The sequence below is a fragment of the Sardina pilchardus genome, chromosome 17, assembly GCF_963854185.1.
Source record: "Sardina pilchardus chromosome 17, fSarPil1.1, whole genome shotgun sequence".
NCBI classification, from domain to species: domain Eukaryota; kingdom Metazoa; phylum Chordata; class Actinopteri; order Clupeiformes; family Clupeidae; genus Sardina; species Sardina pilchardus.
In genome coordinates, this window is record NC_085010.1 from 6,169,593 (window position 1) to 6,188,144 (window position 18,552).

The 18,552-nt window shown below is 42.4% G+C and overlaps 1 protein-coding gene across 1 annotated transcript; it reads right to left on the reverse strand.

Moving 5' to 3' along the window:
- Positions 1-21: 21 nt before the first annotated feature.
- LOC134062702 (plexin-D1-like) lies at positions 22-13,221 on the reverse strand. The gene is made up of 8 exons (XM_062518812.1): positions 13,210-13,221; positions 12,765-12,805; positions 6,948-7,050; positions 2,560-2,742; positions 2,177-2,350; positions 1,481-1,577; positions 1,178-1,275; positions 22-81 (listed from the first exon to the last, which is right to left on the reverse strand). The coding sequence occupies exons 1-8, from the start codon at positions 13,219-13,221 to the stop codon at positions 22-24; spliced, it is 768 nt and encodes a 255-aa protein (XP_062374796.1).
- Between the last annotated feature and the right edge of the window lie 5,331 nt (positions 13,222-18,552).

An 18,552-nucleotide genomic window follows, 5' to 3' on the forward strand; every position in this document is an offset into this window, starting at 1 on the left:
CTTAGCCAATTAAGTGCCAGGTTACTGATTGACGTAAGGTACATAAGGAGAGCTGGTGCCCACACTAAGGTCGTGCATGAGCTGAGAGTGGAACAGCCACCAATCAGCATGAGGAAAACGGCACCGGACATGATGTATTACTGGAAAGTGGGGTTATGTGGGGCGTCAATGTTATAAGAGCGTTGCTTTTCTCTATAGGTGCTATGCGTGTTTTGTTATTATTTTATAGAGCAGACACGACAGACCTGTTGTAGGTTTTAGCTATCACTTTAATCAACTGACCAGCGCCGCCCTGTGGCTTCCACATTACATGCATATCAGGTTGTAGTATTTATACACATCATGACAATGCGTAGGGTTTTTTTATGTAAGATTTAAACAATTCCTAGAACTGGAAGATGAAGTAATAGCTGTTTGGTGGTCATCTGCTCTTTGGTACCAAGGTAATTATTCATAGATGGCAGCATGAAGACCAGGACCTTTCTTGTAATACCACAGTGTGCCTCTAGGGGTGCTGTATTGTATACATGCAAAGCAAATGCTGTGGAAGATTACCACTCCACACATAATGGTGTGTTTAAGACAGGCTCATTATAATGTTACATTATATGACAGACTGTACTATATAGCAACAGATGGAGTGTACTGTCCGTTTATAAGTCACTTTGGATAACCATAAGGATAATAAGGAACCCCAGGATACACTGGAAAAGCCACTGAGGTGGAGCGTAAGCGCCTCGCAAAAAAAAAAAAACAGAACATGGTGGGTCACAGTCACATCTGATGTAGCCATCGTTATTGATTACAGTTGAAGAGGCTAATTATTAAAGCATCAAACTCCATTTTCTCTATTTGTTCTAACAATAACAACAGATTGCTGAGTATACTGTCCATTTGTAAGTCGCTTTGGATAACGGTGTCTGCCAATTAACTATAACTACAACCATTACCAATGAAATGAACAGAAATACATAATTTACAGGTGTGAAAGCACTAGTGAAATAGAAATAGAAATACAGTACTGTAGATGCTCTAACAAGAAATGTTTTTAAACTGTCCACAACACATACACATAATGGGACACGGTCACATCTGATGCAGTGGCCACTTCCGTTCATTATCATTGAAGAAACTAAATATTGAAGCAACTACGGCTGTGTGATTCGCCCGTAGTCACAGGGAGCCCCACAGCACGGTCTGCCTGTTCAACAGCTCCCAGCTCCACTCGCTCCGCTGCAGATCTCGTCTTTCTCCTGTGACAGCAGTAGGTCATGACTACAAAAGGAAAGACAACAGAATACATGCATCAGCTGCACACCTCAGGTACAAAATGGAGGCAATCCATTCAAAATGGAGGCAAAGTGGACGGGTTACATTGCGTGATCCACACCATTTTTTGCGTCACTGTGCACAAATTCAGAAGAAAACAAACTGTACATTTTTAAATTCAGAATTAGTGCATTTATATTCACGTTTTTACCAAGAGTGCAAAGCACAGCTGCGAGAGTGATCAGAACGTTTCTGTACAGTTGAGAGTCAGATGTCTGGAAAACAACCGAGAAACCTCCAACACGGACCTGAATAAAAAGGACATATGTGTTTCAGATTAATATCATGACCCACTCTGGCCGAGATGTTTTAAGAATAAGAAAAAACATTTAATGCTTCTAAGCTGACACCCATGTCATAAACTGTTGATCATACATTGTTCATTGCTCTTGTGTCTGATGTACATGTATGTTGATAAACTATATTAGTACCAATATAGTAGTATCAATAGTAGTAGATACCAATAGTATCAATTGGTCATTGTTCCTGCGTCCTCTTTGCATGCTGATAAACTATATTTGAGGTGTTTTTATAGTCTGGCTATCACCATACTAATCTTAAGCTTAATCTTGAACATTAGTCTGGGGAGTCTGTGCTGTATTTCTATTGCACAAGAGGCTGATCAATGGGCATACAGTAATTCAAATGACTGTGCGCTTTAAGATAAGATAGCTAATAAGCTAGTTTGTTATTGGACCAAGAAGATGTGGACAGGAAGCAGGAGAGACAGATGTGCAGGTTTCCAGCCTGAGCTGCAGGGCGAAATCCAAATTGCCTGCAGATCAGGCAGGATTTACCCAGCTTACTGCTTCCTCTATATGTGGTAACTGTCGAAATAAACTCTTGCCGTCAGTGCGTCCACTTCTACGCTGATGTCCTTCACGCCTCTGACCTCACAGATGACCGAGTCCAAATCAGCGCTGTGCTCAATCCTGTCCATCACGCACCTGTAGGACTCCGCCCCCCGTCTCACCTGAACATCGACCTCTGACCCCTTCAACTGCAGAGCGTCAGCTGACTTCTATATAGCGAGAGAGACGCAGGGAGAGAGAGGGAGACAGAGAGAGAGGAGATAGAGAAAGAGAAAGAGATTGACAGAGATTGAGAGAGAGAAATAAAGAGAGACGGAGAGGGAAATGAAGTAGAGAGGAGAAGAGCGAAAGGGACAGGTAGATGTCTCACACACACAAATACACACACACACAAAGTTGGGAATGGACTGCTGTCTACCTGAATGACCACGCGTATGTTCTTGCCCATGCGTGTGGTGGTGAAGCTGGTGAATTGTGGGTCTGGGAGGTAGGTCAGCTCCTCTCTGCAGGTCACTGAGCTGTTCCCCACCAGCAGCTCCACAGACACCTGTCTGGACCCAGTAGAGTCCAGCACACCAGCAGGGCTGGAGTAGACCAGCGTCTGGAGGGGGCAGATGACCATGATAAATACACACACACACACACACACACACACACACACACACACACACACTTGTCTATGACAAGCGTCTGGAGGGTGCAACAATGTTTGCCACAATACACATACGTACTGTAACATTATCTCCCTCAACAATGGAATTCTCTTCTCTGATTGGCTGATGGGGTGGCCATAGCTGCTACCTTTGAAGTAGTTCCCGTATCACACTTGAATAAATTCGCCAAACTCGTTGCGAAGTTTAAATGAACTGTCACGTTGCATCCAAGCTGAAATACAGACGTGCAGAACCATAGTAACATTGTAGCATATGACGGAGGTGGATTGTAGCTAGTTGGATGCCATGTAGGCTATAAAAGTAGCGATCTTTCAAAGTTAAAGTTAATCAGAATCCTGGGATATGCCCGCTTGACAACGGGAGAGATAGAACTAACGACTGGCTTTTGGCCGTAGCAACCAGCCATTTAGAACTAACGACTGGCTTTTGGCCATAGCAATCATCCATTTAGAACTAGTAACGGCAGTTTTGTCCCACAAGTATAAAGTTGATATGTGGCGGAAAGTAGTCCCACAGTCAAGACAGTTTTAGCGATGTTAAGGACGCAACGGTGGAATAAAACTATGTTCTAAATATACAGGTTATGAATACTAACGGGAGATAAGCGGTCGCACGTCGCCGGAGTTCTAGACCTCCACCTAGCCATTATTTCCATCGAACCGGTCACCTCGTCGGCCGTTATCCCTTACATAAAATACAACTAACATACACACATACATACTTGCAGGGTACTGTACTGTATGTGCGCACACACACACACACACACACACACATTCAGTTCTGGAAAAAATGAAGAGACCACTGCATTTTCTTTTTTAAAATCACCATGTATGACAGCCATTCCATTCTATTTGTTGAATTGCATGTTGAATTCCAACACAAGCACACTTACTTCTGAATAGGCACTGATTAGGTGATCAGCCGTCACCGGCTTATTATACAGCTACTTACCAAAACTCCACATGATATGTCTGTTCACATTTATTTGCTGAAGTTTCATCCATGGCTTTTGCTGAGAAACTAGTTTGCAACACAAGCTGAACTCGAATCAAACATAGTAGTATGAATTGTAAGTCATGTATTCTGTTTTTGATCCTGTGAAGGAACACAACTGATCGACCATCTGCCTTCACTTTTGAATGAAGCTCCATTGCAAGAAGTGACGGGACTACTTGTGGAGTGATATGAAGTTCCATTGCAAGAAGTGTTCGGACTACTTGCAGAGTGATATGAAAGACGTAAATCAGAAGAACAAAATCCGTTGCCATTGACATTGGCAAATTACAGTAACAGCCAGTGCTGCTGCACAATGTGTTAGCAGCAGGCTACTACTACTGAGCTATTCACACATACACACTGCAGGCTGCACTTTTAGGTGAACTGAGTCAGCCGCCACCCCTTCTGTGGCTTCCCGCACTGACTCACTGGAGTGGACTGGTGGTTTAGATGGTTAAGAAGACACACCACACCCTTCAAAGCAATGTTTTTTCAATGCTGAAGTGCATTCGGCTCTAGAGCTGCAGTACTGATGCTGTTCCAAAGGTACAGTATATACATTCAGTGCAGGACGTGTTGGTAATTAAATTAATTTAATTCAATTTGTTGGTAATTTCACAGGGCATAAAACAAATCCACAGACTAAAGGCCCGTACAGACCAGATACGACACGAATTTGCGGTGCGAAAATGCGAAAAATTCGTGTGCGAAATTTTCGCACTCAAAGTGTACACACCGAGTCCGATGCGATTATTTTAATATTTCGCATTCTATTTCGTGCTGACGTCACGCAGCGAATTTCAGTAAGGAAGAGCTCGTAAAATCATCTAGATTTGAAGCAGATCGATAGCCTTTAATAATTCATTGGACGGGCATTGTCTTGAGAGGTGCTGGGGAAATGAAAGTTTATACGGCCACCCTTCCCATCTATGTTGTGCTATTGTAACTGTGCAGTCGAACCACAACGTTGGTTGGGTTCATTAGTATACACACACACACACACACACACACACACACATACACACATACACACACACACACACACACACACACACACACACACACACACACACACACACACACACACACACAGACAGAGACACCTGCCTGCAGGTGTGCGTCTGTATGCACTGAGCGTATCATGGCTACTCATCAACGGGAGAAAATGTCCCGTGTGTATTCACACCAAATTGGCCGACCATACTTTACCAACTATGCACAGTATCCCATTAGCTGCATGCCATCAGGCTATTTACAATTTTCTATATTAAGTAGGCCTGAAGTTAGTCAACACGTTATCAAAATTAACTTAATGCAGAGTTACATCCACGCGCACACATGTTGTTTAAGCAGGAGAAATTACGCACGCAGGCGCGCAACTATTTGTTTTCTTTAACCCGGTTAGCGATATCAGTACACAATGTGAAGCTAAATCACAACTCAATACTCATCATGGATATTATATCGCAACAACGAAAACAGAAAGGATGGAAAGCAAAGCTAGAGTTACGCCTATTCCTGATGGACAAAACAGGTAGACAATTGGTGTGCTGGACGGAATTGACTAGCTAAAGCCAGACGTTAACTGTACGCTAAAGGTGTACAAAACTAAAGGTAACTTAGCCATAGGGCTGTGTAACGTTGTCCAAATGAGTAGGTCACTGTTAGACTTTATTGTTGTATTAAATTATTGATTGCATGTGGATGCTGTTATGTAGGCTACGTTTTTGCTGACCAATGCACGAACCTAAAACCGAGACACGGGCTAATATTATTGTCCAGTATTAATACATATTTTCCGGGGGAGAGGTTGTTTGATGGGTGACACACACACACACACACACACACACACACACACACACACACACACACACACACACACACACACACACACACACACACACACACACACACACACACACACACACACACACACACCCCACCACCACCTTTAGCTCCCGCATATTGGATTCAATTTATGCTATTTGAGCGGACTGGTGTAGTAGCTTAATGTCTTGTAGGGTATGCTAGGCCTCATTTACAATGTTGCAAGACAAATTGTAATGCCAACACGCTATAAAACGTCCATAGGCCATAGCATGTACATGCACGAAACCATTGCACACGCATGCATGGAGCTAAAGGCCTACGTCAAAAGGTATCTGCATAGCCATAACATCTTACAAGTAGTGTAGAGCATCTGCTACAAGTAAAATTGAGCATCTTATGGCTATGATCAACACACAGCAAAAACTAGGCAGCCTAGTTTGTATCTTACCGTTAAGGTCCACAGAAAGTTTCTCAAAGTTCCACATTGGGCTACTTCAGTTAATGCACCAGGCAACGAGGCAAAATTTCGAGCTATGTCAAAGTATAATTGGTTATCGTATCACGAAGAGTATCTATGGGTTCAGATGCCTATGCAATGGCCTATTCCAAAAACGTAAATTTCCGTGAATTGATGTTATATTTTCTCCATGCAAATGTGTGCAGTCAGTGTGAAACTCTCTGTTAACTGCTGTAGTAGGATTTATTCATTATGTTTGGTTGAGTGTGAAATTATGGGACGGTGGTAAGAAGTGGGGAAAGCTGCCTGTGAGGAGTTCGCACTCTTGAACACCTGGGAGATTTGCTGTAAAGTAGCCTAAACTCTTTGTGTTATGGCCTAGTCATCGCGGGCAGCAAGATCACCCATTCGGTCAGCCTTTTCTGCTCGTCGTCCTTAATGGAACCCTGCGAAATCATTATTTGATTGGTCAGGAGCTGTTTTTCGCATGCGAAATTTCGCATCAAACAGGACCGTTCCGAAAGTTTTTTTCGTCGCAACGAACTTCGTCCTCGGTGTGTACATACTAATTGGAATACATGTGTTTAATAGCCTGCGTAATTTCGTGCGAATATTTCGTCCGAAAAATCGGACTTGGTGTGTACGGGCCTTAAAGACTCAAAAAACAAGCTTCACACAAAAAGCAGACAAGAATTACACGAATCGCCTTCATGCATAAAGCTACCTCATATCTGACCGCATTCTACACCTTTAAGCATAAAGCTTCCTCATATATAACAGCTGATGATGCATGTTTGATGAGAGAGGTTAGCTCACCTTCTGCTGGGGCAACAGAACTCTCACTCTTACCCCATTTCTGACGTGAGGTCTTGGTTGTTCTGAAGACCCGCTGTGTTTCACGGCCTCCACAAACTCCAGCTTAGAACCCTCTAAGGACACCTCTCTGCCCCCACTGGAGAACGGAAAGCAGAACCGAGAACATTAAGTGGTCTGTGGGACCTCTGAGTTCCCATGGGAAAGAGGCACAGGCATAAAGGAACTCTCTGAGTTCACATGGGGAAGAGGCACAGGCATAAGGGAACTCTCTGAGTTCACATGGGGAAGAGGCACAGGCATAAGGGAACTCTCTGAGTTCACATGGGGAAGAGGCACAGGCATAAGGGAACTCTCTGAGTTCACATGGGGAAGAGGCACAGGCATACTCAATAAAAAAAAAAAAAAAAAAAAAAGAGTGTTTGTGTGAACGCAGGTCACCACCAGCATGGACTAGATTATGAGCCATGGGGCCCTGGGCACAGACATGGAGAGGGCCCCCTGCCCACCTCAGATAGTTAGAACATTTGCATTTATTCATTTACCAGACAATTTTCATCAAAATTGACTTATGTCAATAGACTTTGTAGGGATGTCACGAGAACCGATACTTGCGATACCTCTCGATTCTAAAATGAAGAAACACCGGCGATGCCTATTTTTTTGAAGCACCGTAAGCACCGACGCCAGCATAAGCATCGGTGCTGCGACTCTTCCGGAACTGATGGGGGCAATAGGCTACAGTGTTTCCCACACATAGACTAATTTGTGGCGATGCGCCACAGATTCAGCACCGGCCGCCACATATTGTTCCGTTACTTTTTAAAATTTATTTATCTATTTTTTAACGGTATTGGAAAAACACGCAACATTCGTTAAGCTGAATTTCCTTTCCCTGCTCTCCCTCTCTGTCAGTCACGCGTCTGTCTCTCATGCACACACATATGCACACACACACAGCCTCTCCCCTCCGTGCACACAGCGTCTGTCTCCATGAAAACCAAGATCATTCCTGGAAGCGTGGTCGTACTGATGCACCTGACGCTGCCCGGGTGGAAATATAGTTCTTCCGCAACTTTTGTAGATTATACGTGCAACTTTACCAAACAGTAAAAGTAAAGTAAAAGTTAACTTGTTCTCCTTGGCCCGCTCTCGTACGTGCTCAATGGATACCCGCCCACGACATGCACATTTAATCCAAATAAAACTCACAATCGTGAACGCAATGACGCACAGAAGACGACTAGCTAAATTGCTGTTTAAAATCCGGTTAGCATCATTAGCTAGTCTATGCTGCAGACATTAAAACTCTTGCATTCAAGTTGACTGACTATCTCAATACCAATGTTTTTCAACTCCAAGACTTAAAAGGTTCTGTCCCAAGGAGAAAAAGTAGCTTACCTTGAAACTTAAACACATGTGGGGAAACTGAACAGTCCAACCAGTATGATAAGCTTAGCCTGCTACTTTGTTTACAAAATGTTGAGGCTTCAACCAGACGGCTGAATTTAAGAGGTGGAGTTGTAGCCTAATATGAGTAGTAGGCTATAATCTGCATAAAGTTTGCTGCTAATGAAGATCAGAAATGTCATATAGAATGTATAAATAGTTACAGAATGTGTGTGTGTTTCAAATAAAGACTTTACATCTTGTAAAAAAAAATCATTCACATTATATGAAAGCAGAGCGATGGTGATGCAAGTTGTTGGTTTTTATACAATCCATTAGAAAAGTGATTTAATTAATTATCTGTAAGCCTATGTCATATGTGATATGCTCGCAATTGGATACTGTATTCTGTTATGCTCTGTATGTTATAGAAATTATATTTCAGTATTCTGCAAATATTTCAATAAAGAAATTCATTAAGTATGGGATTTTAGAAAATCCTTTTTTTTAACGATAGTATCGAATTTGGCATCGAGAATCGTGTAATTTTACTGGTATTGGCACCGACTACTGATTTTTTGGTATCGTGACACCCCTAAGACTTTGTGTCCAAAAGACTCTTTCAGTACCTCATTTAGTAGGGCGTTAACTGTGTTGTAACAGCATCTTCGGCTATATTCGGCTCCTGAAATCTTCACGCTGACACTGAATTATTTTGTTTACCCAATAATAAGAATTTTAACATACACATACAGTAAATTAAATCCTTCTTTATCGTAACCTGCCGATTCCATGGATTAAAGTGAAAAAAACTCATCTGACTGAAAAAATGTTGTCCAAAAAAAAAAAAAAATTGACACACGCAAGTGAGGCAAATCAAAGGGCCTTAGCGTAGACCTACATAAAATAGGGCCATACAGACTAATTGTACCCTCCGTTTACAAGTAACACATTTTAAAGTAGGCCTAGCTATTCAATACTGCACACTGTTGCTTATTAAGAGTGCTCCGAGGGCCGGCCATAGCCCGTTGGCCAAATAGGGGGTTGGGGGTGTCACTGTCGGGGGTGTCACTGTCACCCCCGAGAAAATTTATTAAATACTGTTATGTAAATGCATAAATTCTGTGCACTTTCAGTCAGAGATTAGGGCCAGCATTATGCCTAAAATGCATGTATGTCTCCAAAACATTGAAAACAATTAAAACTCACAGCCATTGGTTAACCGTCAGATAGGCCTCTGTTATTGAGGATTTGGAATAATTGATTTGAAATGTAATATGCTAAAGAATTCTGATGTTTTCTGATGTCAGGATATAATTTGGTGTAACTTTACTTAGTGTGATTAGGTGACATGTTGTTTAATTAAAGGTGCATGTCACTTTAAGACGTTTTAGTTGTTGGGTAAGAACGTGATGCACGGCAGAAATGTTAGGAGTTCCACGGTATTTCTGACCGTGTTGGTCGTGTCAATTGTATGAGAACTGTGCTGTTTGTTACAATAAACATTCAAGAATATTAACTGGAAGACAAGAGGTTTTTAAAAGAACACGCGTCAGTCATAGGACTCCTATTATATTTCGTTTATTGGAAACGGACCTACGACTTTCTCTTTGAAGACAAATTAGGCAAACTGTATAGACATAGCCTAAGCTACTGGATCCTTTTGAATTGTATAAATTAACCTTGTTACCTTATTATAATTATTTTTAGAGAAATTAGCAGTTAAACTAAACAGTAGGATAGCCTAATAGTGGCGTGGCGCAGACACACCTTTCCGTTGTCTGTCTCTGCGTTTCGGGCGCACCCGACTCTATTAATAATGACCGAAAGTAGGCTATATCCATGTTCTTTTTCACTATTCATCTTTAAGCTCCCCAACACTGCCGACCTCTAAGTAGTCTAATTTGATGAGATCGGGGAACTAGCGAGTGCGGACAAGAAGTCATCGCAAACAACGCAGAACTTTACGCAGTTAGTGCGTGGATGTCCTGAAGCTATTCTATAGCTTACTATTACAACTGGCGAAACTACTGTTTATTTTCATTTTACGTTTAAGAAGAATAATTAGCCCAAATCATAGTCTAATTAAACCGAAAAAACGACAGCTTTCCTGAACTTCTGCAAAGCTTGTTTAACCTACAAAAGCCTAATAGGCTATGTTAAGCATGCGGCTCCAAAGTAGGCTATAAATCAAGACTGTTCTTTCATCTGTTTCAATTGGCCTTTCTCTCGTTTATTATTGTATCATTATGATGACGATGATGATATTATTAGTAGTAGCAGCCTAATAGTGGCAGTAGCCTAATGTTCATCAACGCAGTTGCACGAACGCATTTATGTATTTATTTTGCGCAGATTTTAACATAGGCTAAAACACAGGCCTATCACAAAGCAGGGTTCGAGGTTCAACAAGAGGTGTAACCATCACTGCAGCTTGCAAGGGAGATCGCGCAGCGCCCTCCCCCCCCCCCCCCCCACCCCCCCACCCCCACCAATATTTTCTCCCCGTATCTGCATCAATCTCATGATTGACCTCTAGCGCCTCCGTTTGACGGAAATCCGTCATATGACGGAAAACTTTAATCCATGCGATTCAATAGGTGCAACATCCAAACCAGGTCCGTGTAGACACTAATTACATTGGCCGCGTTTCTCAGATTCGTTAAGAAGTGCTTAAGTGCTAAAATCTTCTTAGGAGTGTTCCTACAACATTCTTAGAGTACTCCTAAGAATATCTTAGCACTTAAGAGCTTCTTAACGAATCCAGGAAACGCGGCCATTAACAAAAGCGTCAGGTTCAAACACAACTGATTCTACCATCTACTGGAAACAAACAAGCCCAAAGACAGCCTTTCATGCACATAGCCTATTCCATTACAGGGACTTCAGTGACTTCAGAGCACCTTTCGGGTTAAATGCCTTGCTCAAGGCAGTGGGCGTAGCCGTAGCCAGAAATGTTCAAATGAGTGGGCATACACGAACATCAATCATAGGCATATTATATTCATGACATATGGAATTTATTAGATGCCTTCAATCACAGATGACAATACGCCGTAAGACTAAACATTTCAAACATGCACAAAACTACATGAACGTAGTGTCTAATAGGCCCACCCAGACCAGCCCATGGCTACTCATATGGCTCAAGGCTGCATATTAGCCCCTACTCCTCCTTAAAGGGACACTTCACCGATTAGCATTAAGCTTTGTATCTTTAGAAAACCAGTCATGTTTTTGAATGGCCGTGCAATATTCCCTCAGTTTGCCTTGAGACGGGAGAAATACGGTTTTCAATGTTGGACTTCCTGCTTTCAATGATGTAAAAATCTAAATTTTCCAAGAGGTGGCGCTAGCGGTGGGACTTCACTTGCAGAAACTAAAATATATAGCCGCCATCTTTTTTGGAAGCTATAGGCTCCCGGTCTGTGGAGAAAGCTGATAAGTAACTACGATTTAATATTAAATACTAATTAATTGAATACTGATATTGAAACTGATATGGCAAATGGGAATTCTGAAGATCTGGTATGTGAATTTGGTGCACGAGATGACCTGTACGAGCTGTAATACAGCACAGAACATCAAGGCCTCCATCAAGGCCTGCAGCAAGCCTGGACGTCGATTAGGATCATTGGCTGTCGATTAGCCTTTGCCTGGGCTAGCTCCGGCTAGCTCAAACTAGAATGGACTAGCTCTCACAAGGTCAGTTATCCTAATGTTATTCACAAGTTATGGCACAAATAGTATTAGCGATACTAATACTTGTTAAAGGTCGGGTATTCTAGCATATTCTGTCCATTTGCGGGACATTTGACATGGAAATATGTTAATTAACGTTTTGTTTTGCGATTTTTTCGCTAATTCCTTTTGAAGACCAGCAACATTGATATATGGCCACAAGATTGAGTACAACATAAAACAATGATCGTTTTAATTTTAGAATCGTTATTAATGCCAAAATGTTACATTAATGAGTCCTTCTGTGTACTTGTCTATACTTCCTGGTGGGTGCTGGTAAGGCAGTGAAAGGCAGGGAATTCTGGGAGTTGTTGGATTTTATCCACATGACCCAAAAATACATTTTCGGCTTTTTTCTCCCGTCTCAGGGGAAAATGAGGGAATGATGCACGACCGTTAGAAAATATGACTGGGTTTCTAACAATAAAAAGCTTAATGTAAATGGGTGAAATGCTCCTTTAACCTCTACACAACCTCTACCCTAACCCAGGAAGGCAAGGGGGATGCCAGAAGATTTTTTTTTTTTTTTTTTTTTTAAATAAATGATTTCTGGTGAGTTTTGTGGATAGAAATGGACAGAGTGAGTCTAACAAATGGGAAACATCAACACATTTAAGGCATCCAGCTGTGAAAAAAGAAGTCGATTACAAAGCATGATTATCATACATAGTGCGATCTGTGAGGCCCTACTCAGATATTAGGGGTGGAGAACATAGTAGTGACCTCAAATAGACCCGTTCAGTGATCCATTCCTGGTCACCAGACTATGTCACACTAGAAAAGCAACCAAACTGCAGCATCAGGAGCAATCTTCGAGATTTTGGTGTCAACCACTCGTTTGCATCCTAGGCAATACAGAAAATGGGATTAATGTGTAAAATAAGGTGTCCTGTGTCATGTGTGCGTGCCATGCTCTACAGTATGTGTGCCATACGCTCCATGTCAATGGACTCCTTCACAACAGGATAAATATCCGGGTTTGCGTGACGTCATGGAGGCAGAAAAGTGAGGCGGCTATTGAAAAGCACTAGTAATGCGGGCTAAAATGAGTCTGGAATCAACCTTTGCTGGAATGGCGAACAATATAAAACAGTATGTACAATACATACACTCAGTGCACGGGATCGGGAGTATTATTTGAAAAAAAAAAAAAATTGAAAAAACATACGCTATCATTCATACCATTCTGACAGATCCCTATCAGTGATTGGAAAGAAGATGTAGCAGCATTGCCCTCCATTGAATGGCCGGACATTTATAATTACCTTATTGAAAAACCGAGCGTCTACAGTAAGGACAAGTTGCGGCTGTGTAAATCATTGTATAACTATGTCAGTGGCGGAACAACTGCACACAGGGCCCAGGGGCAGAGATGGTTGATGGGCCAGAAACCTGATCTGCCACCTCCTTTAGCCTCCCCTCGTCTTTGCTGCCATCATCATTAGCCACGTACCTTTCTTAAAACGATTCTTATGGCAGAAGATGTCAACAATGACAAGCTAGGTGGAACCTGCCTAATAGCTGTTTTCAAATGTTATGCACATTTTGCGATAATTCCTTGCCGAATTTCGGACGGCAACGGACATCACATGAAGCGGTAGCCTACTTGCTGTTCACATCTTATTTCGAATTTCCGTCGTTAGCTGGGCAGATAATGACACCTAAATAGGGATGTCACGAGAACCGATACTTGCGATACCTCTCGATTCTAAAATGAAGAAACACCGGCGATGCCTATTTTTTTGAAGCACCGTAAGCATAAGCATCGGTGCTGCGACTCTTCCGGAACTGATGGGGGCAATAGGCTACAGTGTTTCCCACACATAGACTAATTTGTGGCGATGCGCCACAGATTCAGCACCGGCCGCCACATATTGTTCCGTTACTTTTTAAAATTTATTTATCTATTTTTTAACGGTATTGGAAAAACACGCAACATTCGTTAAGCTGAATTTCCTTTCCCTGCTCTCCCTCTCTGTCAGTCACGCGTCTGTCTCTCATGCACACACATATGCACACACACACAGCCTCTCCCCTCCGTGCACACAGCGTCTGTCTCCATGAAAACCAAGATCATTCCTGGAAGCGTGGTCGTACTGATGCACCTGACGCTGCCCGGGTGGAAATATAGTTCTTCCGCAACTTTTGTAGATTATACGTGCAACTTTACCAAACAGTAAAAGTAAAGTAAAAGTTAACTTGTTCTCCTTGGCCCGCTCTCGTACGTGCTCAATGGATACCCGCCCACGACATGCACATTTAATCCAAATAAAACTCACAATCGTGAACGCAATGACGCACAGAAGACGACTAGCTAAATTGCTGTTTAAAATCCGGTTAGCATCATTAGCTAGTCTATGCTGCAGACATTAAAACTCTTGCATTCAAGTTGACTGACTATCTCAATACCAATGTTTTTCAACTCCAAGACTTAAAAGGTTCTGTCCCAAGGAGAAAAAGTAGCTTACCTTGAAACTTAAACACATGTGGGGAAACTGAACAGTCCAACCAGTATGATAAGCTTAGCCTGCTACTTTGTTTACAAAATGTTGAGGCTTCAACCAGACGGCTGAATTTAAGAGGTGGAGTTGTAGCCTAATATGAGTAGTAGGCTATAATCTGCATAAAGTTTGCTGCTAATGAAGATCAGAAATGTCATATAGAATGTATAAATAGTTACAGAATGTGTGTGTGTTTCAAATAAAGACTTTACATCTTGTAAAAAAAAATCATTCACATTATATGAAAGCAGAGCGATGGTGATGCAAGTTGTTGGTTTTTATACAATCCATTAGAAAAGTGATTTAATTAATTATCTGTAAGCCTATGTCATATGTGATATGCTCGCAATTGGATACTGTATTCTGTTATGCTCTGTATGTTATAGAAATTATATTTCAGTATTCTGCAAATATTTCAATAAAGAAATTCATTAAGTATGGGATTTTAGAAAATCCTTTTTTTTAACGATAGTATCGAATTTGGCATCGAGAATCGTGTAATTTTACTGGTATTGGCACCGACTACTGATTTTTTGGTATCGTGACACCCCTACACCTAAATATAGGCTATCTGACAGCGGAAGAGTGAAGCTGGAACCTGCCTCTCTGTCTCTACTGCATGCTCATAATTTCGTTCCAAATTATGCTTTAGTTTGTAGAAGTCACGAGCATGGAGAGAGCCCACAAAGTATCTTTCTCGTTTGATCGATTATTGGAATTGTCATTCATAAAAACTATAGATTCTGCGTTAATTGTGTGAGAATGATTCGGGGCTGATGCTTGGCATAAGAACAAGTTAAACCAGGTATTACAAACTTCCCGTAGCCTAGTCCAAGCCTATTATACGTTGTTCACTACAATGGAATTTTGATGATGACGTTCAACAAGTCTTCAGATATCCTACCCATCATGCACTGCAGTTGTTAAAAAATGACACAAACATGATTAAAAAAAACAATACAAGTCATAACAACATAGCTTATCTTAAAAGAACATGACTAACTATTACATTACAAGACAGCTTTAGGGATTTCACTGGTATTTTTTGAGTCATGACTCCCACCATGATAAAATAGTAGATCTAAAATGCTAGATATATAAACAAGCTAGCCACCCACAATGCACAGTAATGAGTGATGTGCGCTGTAACACATTCGGTGAGACAAGTAATTCCGCGTTGGGGAGTTGAAGTTCGCGTTTTCGATGAAGTGCAAAGGGCCCCTTGAGCCCTCGGGAAGGGCCCGGGCCCAGGGGTAGCTGTCCCGCCTGCCCCGCCTATATAATGGTCATGTCCAGGATTAACATGAGTTTTGTGTTGTAGCTGATGGCAGGTGATGGTTAGCCTGATTGCCATCGACTTGAAAGGCTCTGCGAGACTTTAGTCTGACCAAGAGCCAGTGAGTACGCGGTTTCTCCAATCGCTTGGTTGACCCGCCTCCTTTAAGTGCCTCGATTTGCTACTGGTCTATGTCAGAAAGCGGTTTGCCGAGTTTAAACCAATAACAACACTCCTTCCTCTGCCTTGAACACGCCTCTACCCAGAGCCGTTGGAGCTGCTCAAAGCTAATGAGTTCTCGACCAAAGGGTGGACAGTTCCGCAGATTTGGGGAATTCAGAAATCCTTCCCGATTAGCAGTTGACCAGACCAGCGACAGCAATGCCGAAGGTGTTACGTCACTGGGAGGGCGTGCCAGGCTAGGTGATGGTTGTTTTGCCTCCAGTGAACGCACAGTAGTGACGTAGGCTCAGCAACGGTCTATATCTAAGGAGGAGAAAGTCCTCACCTGGCCCAGGTGATCTTTGGTTCCAGACGGCTGCAGGTCGGCGGGGAGTCGTAGGTGAGTTTGCCGTTGCTGTGCCACTGCCCGTCCGGCGTCAGCACACACACTCTCGTGGCACCTCTTATGGTTCCGCTCGGAATGTGAAACGTCAGAGACTCATGGGAACTGGAGTTTCCAGAATGGGACAACACTGGGGACCTGGTCATGTGACAAAACAGGAAATTAGATCACACGTTTCACACACTCAGTTCAAACGTTTTCCCATTACATGGCAAGAAGAGGCACCTACTCTTTTGGACTGCAGTCCATGTTTCCTTGAAAACGGACCTTTGTGACTGATCCCAGGTTCCTTCCTTTGATGACAGCACGGTTTCGGCCATAGATGGACACTTCATCAGGCGTTATGGATAGAATCTCTGGCCTCTAATAAACAGAATGAGACATAGAGAGAAACAGAGAAGGAAATACATATAAAGAGAAACAGAGAGGGAAACAGAGAGAGGTTGGAAGAGAGATGCAATGTCCAAATAATACTCTGAAAGTCTGCAGACCATGTGAATAAAGTAGGTTCTCATCAGTGGGAGATGCAGGGTGACATAAAGTGTTTTTCCTCCACAACTCACATTGTAGTTCAGCTCCGAGGAGTAATGTTTACACACATCCTACAGAGAGAGAGAGAGAGAGAGAGAGAGAGAGAGAGAGAGAGAGGGGGAAATAAGCCAGTCAAACATAGACCTATTAATAGAGGTACAGCTACTGTTGTGTGCATGCACGCTAAGAGGGAATGTGAAGTGACAGTACAACGAAAATAACAAATTCAATGAAAAGATTCAGTGAGACATGTTGCAAGCGTAGCACACGTCACCTCTATGGCGGTTGAGTTCTCTGAGGATGCTGTTCTCCAGGTACAAGCATCACCTGAGAGAGACCACATGCACCCTGCAGACAAACACTCTATACACCTGTGGAACACATGCGCACACACACACACACACACACACACACACACACACACACACACACACACACACACACACACACACACACACACACACACACACACACACACACACACACACACACACAAAAGGCAATTTTGTGATAGAATATTTTAACAAAGTACATAATGGGATTAAATGCCTGAATCAATTCACATAGTTTTAGCATTGCTGATAGATTTGGAGATATTTTTATGCACTTTGTTTATCTTTGGACTAGGTAAGAGACTAGGCCTCACAAAGCAGAAGTTGAACTTCCTGTGATGCTGGAGCAGTTTTTCAAAAGCACGTCCTTAGTGAGCGTCTCCGTGTGGACTGTGATCATAACTCTTAGGCTGAGTCCTGCACACATGAACACACACAGAGGCTCTCTGGGTCAGACACACTCCAGCTGTCCACTGTGGTTTACTGGAGCAGTAATATGCAGACATGTGTCCATTCACACACCTTCAGCAGGGAAGCTCTCACTAGAGAAGCTGCAGGAACAGTTGGAGGGGCCCGGACTGTCACACTTCTCTAAAGCACATGAGAAACGGATGCCTCCATTCAGGTTGGGTGTAGCTGTCACTGTGATGTCCTAGCAGGGGAGAGAAACACAGACCAGGATCTGAACAATAACAACAACAACAACAACAACAAAAACAACAACAACAACACAAATAACTATGAGATTTTGAACCTGAGTACCTGCCCAGTTCTGCTCCTGACCATGTGGACAGATATAATGTTGTCCCTCTGCTGGGATGTCCCAGGAACCGAGACCCAGTCAGAGCTGGAACAGTCATGCTGAAACCTACATCTGGAACGGAACAGGAGACTTCTTGTAGGCATGAGAAAGTGCTGAACAGCAGGCATGTTATTACTGTTAGAGGTACTTTACATTAAGGCTAAGAGGAAGTGGAGCGTTTACACCTATCACCTATAAAGAAAATAGGCATTTGGTCACTTAAACACATATCAGTAAATACATGCTGTAGCATTAGAGCTAATGTGATGCGCATGTGCTACTTGCATACAAGCATACAAGAGGAAATATGACATAATGTGACATAAATAATAATAATAATAATAACTAGAAAACTTAATTTCGAGGAAATTACCAGTGCATGCAAAAGCAAGACATAAGATAAAATGTGAAACAAACTTAAATTTACAAACAGTTGTGGACAGAGGAAGGTGAGGGAAGGGGGGGGGGGGGGGGCAGTGTGTTGTATGTATGTGGCTTAGGGGC